The sequence below is a fragment of the Octopus bimaculoides genome, chromosome 22 (genome assembly GCF_001194135.2).
Source record: "Octopus bimaculoides isolate UCB-OBI-ISO-001 chromosome 22, ASM119413v2, whole genome shotgun sequence".
Classification (NCBI taxonomy): Eukaryota; Metazoa; Mollusca; class Cephalopoda; order Octopoda; family Octopodidae; genus Octopus; species Octopus bimaculoides.
Window position 1 is genome coordinate 14,906,150 of NC_069002.1, and position 6,740 is coordinate 14,912,889.

Genomic DNA, 6,740 nt, shown 5'->3' on the forward strand with positions numbered 1-6,740 from the left:
ATCGACCCCAGGACTTATTCTTTAGAAGCCTAGTACTTATTCTATCGTCTCTATTGCCGAACCGCTAAGTTACGGGGACATAAACACACGAGCATCGGTTGTCAAGCGATGTTGGAGGGACAAACACAGACATACAAACACATACACACATACATATATATATATATACATATATACGACGGGCTTCTTTCAGTTTCCGTTTACCAAATCCACTCACAAGGCTTTGGTCGGCCTGAGGCTATAGTAGAAGACACTTGCCCAAGATGCCACGTAGTGGGACTGAACCTGGGACCATGTGGTTGGTAAGCAAGCTACTTACCACAAATTTTCATCAAACTGTAAGCAGAACAGTAAAAATGTTAGATATATCACTTGAGTGCCCCTGGACTGGCTCTTGTGCGGGTGGCACACAAAATACACCATTTTGAGCGTGGCCGTTGCCAGTACCACCTGACTGGCCTTCATGCGGATGACATGTAAAAGCACCCACTACACTCTCGCAGTGGTTGGTGTTAGGAAGGGCATCCAGCTGTAGAAACTCTGCCAAATCAGATTGGAGCCTGGTGTAGCCATCTGGTTTCACCAGTCCTCAGTCAAATCGTCCAACCCATGCTAGCATGGAAAGCAGACGTTAAACGATGATATCACTTGTTTATTATGTGACATTGTTTTTGTTATCTAACTTCCAGCATTGGAGCTTTATGTCTCATTAGCAACCAGTTCTTTTCATTAGAGGAAAATTCAAATAATTAAAATTCAAAAAAAAAAACATGTACTCATATATACTTAGATTTTATTTTCTAAGCATTTTTTCATTTTTGTTCACCCTCTCAATTCTTATAACATGTATTGACAAGTAGATGAGCAATAAATCAATTTTATACTATATATTTTTAAAATTTTGTTCCAGAAACTTACATGTTGGCCTGTATCGTCGATTACTTCTCAAACTGTAAAGACTATGAAAAGTAAGTAAATAGTTTTTTTTAAAATTGATATACACATTTGAAACAGCCTTAGATTAAAATACTGGTGTCTATAACATTTATAATCATCATCATCATTTAATGTCTGTTGCTGGGTTGGATGATTTATAACATTTATAATCATCATCATCATTTAACGCAGGGGTTTTCAAACTTTTTGACTTGTGGACCCTTTTATATTTCAGACTTTACCTTATAAATGCTTATGAAATTTATACATAAATATTTGCTTAAAATAACATATTTTTACATTTATTTATTTAACAGCATTTAATAAATAGGTTTATTGTCAATTAAAAGATTTCGATTAAAAAACATATATAAAATCAAATTGCCCATAAAAAGTATTTGTTGTCCACGGACCCCCTGTCTTGTCCTTGTGGACCCCCTGTGGTCCGCAGACCACAGTTTGAAAACCCCTGATTTAACGTCTGTTACTGGGTTGGATGATTTGACTGGGCTGGTACGCTGGAAGGCTGCACCAGACTCCAGTCTGATCTGGCAGGGTTTTCTATTGCTGGATGCCCTTCCTAATGCCAACCACTCCGAGAGTGTAATGGGTGCTTTTATGTGCCACTGGCACAGGTGCTATTTGTGTGACACCAGAGTGCGTTTACATGCCACCAGCATAGGTACCAATTTGTGTGACACTGGTATCTGCCATGACTGCGATTTTGCTCAGCTTGATGGGTCTTCTTCTGAAGCACGATATAATGCCAAAGGTCTTGGTCATTGCCTCCATGAGGCCCAACACTCGAAAGGAACTCAGCCACTTTGCCTCTGTGAGGCCGGACGCTTGAAAGGAACTCAGCTACCTCGCCTCCGTGAGGTCCAGCACTTGAAAGGAACTCAGCCACTTTGCCTCCATGAGGCCCAACGTTCAAAAGATGTTCTTTATGTGCCACCAGCACAGGTGCACTTGGCTTGATGGGTCCTCTCAAGCACAGCATATCGCCATAGGTCTCGGTCACCAGTCATTGCTAGTGTGAAGCTCAAAGTTCATACTTTACCACCTCGTCTCATGTCTTCCTGGGTCTACCTCTACCACAGGTTTGTTCCCTCTACATTTAGAGATCGGCACTTCTTTACACAGCTGTCCTTGTATGCATCACATGACCATACCAGCACAGTCATCTCTCTTGCACACCACTTATGCCTAACCTTTCTCTCAAGGTGCTTACACTGTTGAACATGCATACTGATAGTGCACATCCAGCAAAGCATACTGGCTTCATTTCTTTCAAGCCTATTCATATCTTCAGCTGTCATAGCCCATGTTTCACTGCCATGCAGCATAGCTGTTCACAAACAAGCATCAAACAATCTGCCTTTCATGCTGAGAGAGAGGCCCTTTGTTGCCAGCAAGGGTAGGAGCTCTCTGAACTTTGCCCAGCCTAATCTTATTCTCACAGCTATGCTCTTGGAGCATCTATTACCACTACTAATTTGGTCACCTAGATAACAGAAGCTATCTACTACCTTTAGCTTGCCCCCTCCCCCCAACAGTTGATGGAGTCTATTTTCTCCACATTTTCAGCGTTTATTGTACCTGTGGACCTTCCACATACAAAAGTTAGTTTCCCTGTTAACCTTCCTCTGATATTGCTGCACCTTTTATGTGTCCATAGCTTACACTGCATACATCTTATGGAGTTTCTACTTACACCTTTCCTACAGATTGAGCAGGGCCGTCTACCTGAAGGGATTTGTGATTTATCTGCCTTCCTACTTACTATGACTTTGGTTTTTGCTTAGGTTAACTCTAAGGCCCTTTGATTCTAGACCTTGCTTCCATACCTGGAACTTCTCTAGTTCTGGTAGTGACTCAGCTATTAGAGCAAGGTCATCAGCATAGAGAAGCTCCCAGGGAGCAGCCTTTCTTGAATTCCTCTGTTATTGCCTGGAGGATTATAATGAACAAGAAAGGGCTGAGCACCAATCCTTGGTGAACCCCTATTTGTACCCTGAATTCTTCACTGTACTCGTTGCCCACCCTCACCTTACTGGTAGCGTCCTTGTGCAAGGCTTGTCTGGAAGGGACTTTGTACCAGCCACAGATTTGGTTTGTGGCACTCAGCAAGCTGTCTCACAGGAATTCTCAGTTGCCCTCTCTGTCACAAGTTTGTAGCTCTTCCTCCCTCTCATCAAATTTCTCAATTAGGATGTCCCTAAATCTCTGACCATATGAAAGATCCTTAAGCTTTGAAATCCTTTTCCAGATTGGTCTGCTTCTTGGTATCCTTCTGTCCTGGAGTCTGTAAATACAAATGAGAAATGGCACTAGCTGTGAAAATTACACAAAGGCACTTGTGTGTTAAAAACTCAGAGCTCCACTCGAAATGATGGTGGAACACCAGACACCAGTGTTTTGACCTGGATTGGTCTCTTCAGTGACAAGGATCTTGGCTGTTTAGAACTGAGCTGAAAAATGCTTGTTCGGATATAGAAATTAATAATCAAAGCATACCCTGATTTGAGCAAGGGTAACCAGACAAGAATTCTGGTCTAGATGTATTTAAAACAGCCTTAGATTAAAATAGCAGTGTGTATAGGCATAATGTATATCTACAAATACGGACTGGCACTAGCTGTTGTATTTTATCGCAGACCAACATCTTGGCTTAAATGAGAACATCTGAGGTTTTTATCATCACTGAGGGAATCGAATCAGGTCAAAACATCCCATCTAGTGTTCTGAGGAAAGCCATGTTTTTAACACAACATGAGTCTCTTTGAGACGTTTCTCCCAGACAAACATGAGTACAGTTTTCCTCACAAGGCATTGGTTAACTCCAAGCTATATTGGTGGTGCTGAAATGTTCCTGGCTTTGGGTAAAAGAAAATACAAGAGGATCAGTTAATTGTGATTTTATTCAACATTTTCCCCTCTCAAATTCACACACTTTTTGCAGCAGTCGTTCAGTTTTTCTAAGCCCTGTCAAAGAGCTCAGAAGGTTAGGCCTCCAACCAGGTCTTTTACAATATCCTTAAAGCTAGGAACTATTCAGCACCCCCTCATAGAAGATACTTGCTCAAGGTGCCATACATTCAGACTGAACCTAAAACGATTTGGTATGATGTGAATTTTGTATCCATGCAGCCCACCACTCATACACACACACAAGTGTTTATGTAAACATCCCTAGGTCATATGCATATGCACATACACATGTGCACACTTACACATGCGTGCACATACACATGCACACACGTACACATACAGTTGTGTATGTATACTTACTTAGGTATATATGCATATACATTCATATGCACATACACACAGGCTCCTCTCTCTGTATACTAATCTGTTGTTTCTCTTTCACAGGACGGACACAGGGGTGAAAGCTGAATATTTATATATACCTTATACATCAATGTTCCAAGATGTCAGAGCTTCAATTGATTGGCTCTATCTTCAGGTAATTAGAGGAAGTCATCTTTTTATGATATATACATACATTCATCATCATCATCACTTAATGTCCACTTTCCATGCTGGCATTGGTTGGACAGTTTGACAGAGTACTGGCAAGCTAGGAGACTGCACCAGGCTTCAATCTGATCTTTCAAAGTTTCTACAGCTGGATACCCTTCCTAACGCCAACCACTCCGAGTGTGTAGTGGCTGCTTCTTACATGCCACCGGCATGGTAGCCAAGGCAGCACTGGCATTGACCATGCTGAAATGGTGCTTTTCACATTCCACCGGCACCAGAGCCCATCAAGCAGCACTGGCATTGACCACGCTTGAATGCTGCTTTCTATGTGCCACCAGTATTTCCATTGGTCACACTCGAATGGTGCTTTATATGTGCCACCAGCATGGGTGCCAATCAGGCGGCACTGTCATTGGCCACGACAATAATTTCACTTGAGTCAACAGGTCTTCTTAAGCACAGCATATTGCCTGACGATTGAAGGGTACTTTTAAAGAGGCCAGTTATGTGACACTGGCATCAACCATGGCTACGATCTCACTTGGCTTGCTGGGATTTTTCAAGCACAGCATATCTCCAAAGGTTTTGGTCACTTGTCAATTGCCTCTGTCAAGCCCAACGTTCAAAAGGTTGTGCTTCACCACCTCATCCCATGTCTTCCTGAGTCAACCTCTTCTACAGGTTCCCTCCACTGTTAGGGTGTGACGCTTCTTCACACAGCTGTTCTCATCCATACGCAACACATGACCATACCAGCACAGTCGTCTCTCTTGCACACCACATCTGATGCTTCTTGTGTCCAACTTTTCTCTTGGGGCACTTACACTCTGCTTTGTATGCACACTGACATGACACATCCAGCAGAGCATACTAGCTTCATTTCCTTCAAGCCTACACATGTCCTCAGCAGTCGCAGCCCAGTTTCACTGCCGTGTAGCATGGCTGTTCACACATATGCATCATGCAGTCTACCTTTTACACTGAGTGAGAGGCCTTTTGTTACCAGCAGAGGTAGGAGCCCTCTGTACTTTGCCCAGGTTATTCTTATTCTAGCAGCTACGCTCTCAGAGCATCCACCCCAGCTACTGACTTTCTGATGTTGTAGAAATAAGTGTATAAGTCCATAGGTACATAGATCTAAGTGGGTTAAAGCCCTGGTATTGTAAATCCAGAAAAATGACATGAACATATCAACATTCAATAACAGAATTTTCAATAATAATAATGTATATGACTTGAGATGTTTGCCTTAACATTTGTTGTCCTCTTTAACAATTATATATATCTGTATGTATGTATGTGTATATATATATATATATATATATATATATATATGTTCCTGGCACATGAAAAGTCATTCAGGCGAGATCGTTGCCAGTGCTGCTGAACTGGCTCCTGTGCAGGTGGGACATAAAATACACCATTCTGAGTGTGGCCATTGCCAGTACCGCCTGACTAACCTTCGTGCCGGTGGCACGTAAAAGCACCCTCTACACTCTCAGAGTGGTTGGCATTAGGAAGGGCATTCAGCTGTAGAAACTCTGCCAAATCAGATTGGAGCCTGGTGTAGCCATCTGGTTCACCAGTCAAATCGTCCAATCCATGCTAGCATGGAAAGCGAACGTTAAATGATGATGATGATACTGAGAAAAAAAGTCGTCAGAATTTTGAAAAAAATTTTTTTTATTTCTTCATTATTATTAGCGCTTTTGTTCCTGTTTTATATAACATCTGCTTTATATACATGAACAAGCTGTTTGTACATTCACAAAATTTTATTTGACAAGTTCGAGAAATGAATGAAATGCTAAAGGATTAAGTTGTAACTATTTTTTATATTCTTTCTTTTCCACAGAGTAATCTAAAGGACGAAACTGTCAAAGATATAGAAAAATACATTGAGCGCAACGACAGTTTATCTACCTTACTTGAGCGGTATGTGCCATTTGGTATTCATAACATGTTTTTTCTTTTAATCTCTGATTTTGCTTTTATTTTTTGTTTTGGATTTGGTTGATAGAAGTTGAAAGAAGCTAGTTTTATGTGTGTGTGTGTGTGTGTGTGTGTGTGTGTGTATAGGGGCATTTCACTCATGATCGTAAAATTGTGGTTTTGATTCCTGGACCAGGCAATGTGTTGTGTTCTTGAGCAGAACACTTCATTTTATACTGCTCCAGTCCACTCAGCTGGCAAAAATGAATAATCTCATCGAGGGGCAGGGGAATGTATATGCAAGAGAATCTAGGAAACTGGTCTTTTGAGCCTCTTATTTCAGAAAGGACTTTTAATCTTTTGATATATATATATATATATATATA

The 6,740-nt window shown here is 41.3% G+C and overlaps 1 protein-coding gene across 1 annotated transcript in view; it reads left to right on the forward strand.

Moving 5' to 3' along the window:
* LOC106881220 (cytosolic purine 5'-nucleotidase) overlaps nt 1–6,740 on the forward strand; it is a 60,008-nt gene that overhangs the window by 38,498 nt on the left and 14,770 nt on the right. The window contains exons 7-9 of the mRNA XM_052975653.1: nt 901–968; nt 4,312–4,405; nt 6,278–6,357. Of these exons, the coding sequence (XP_052831613.1) occupies nt 901–968; nt 4,312–4,405; nt 6,278–6,357 (242 nt within the window). The remainder of the gene's footprint in view (nt 1–900; nt 969–4,311; nt 4,406–6,277; nt 6,358–6,740) is intronic.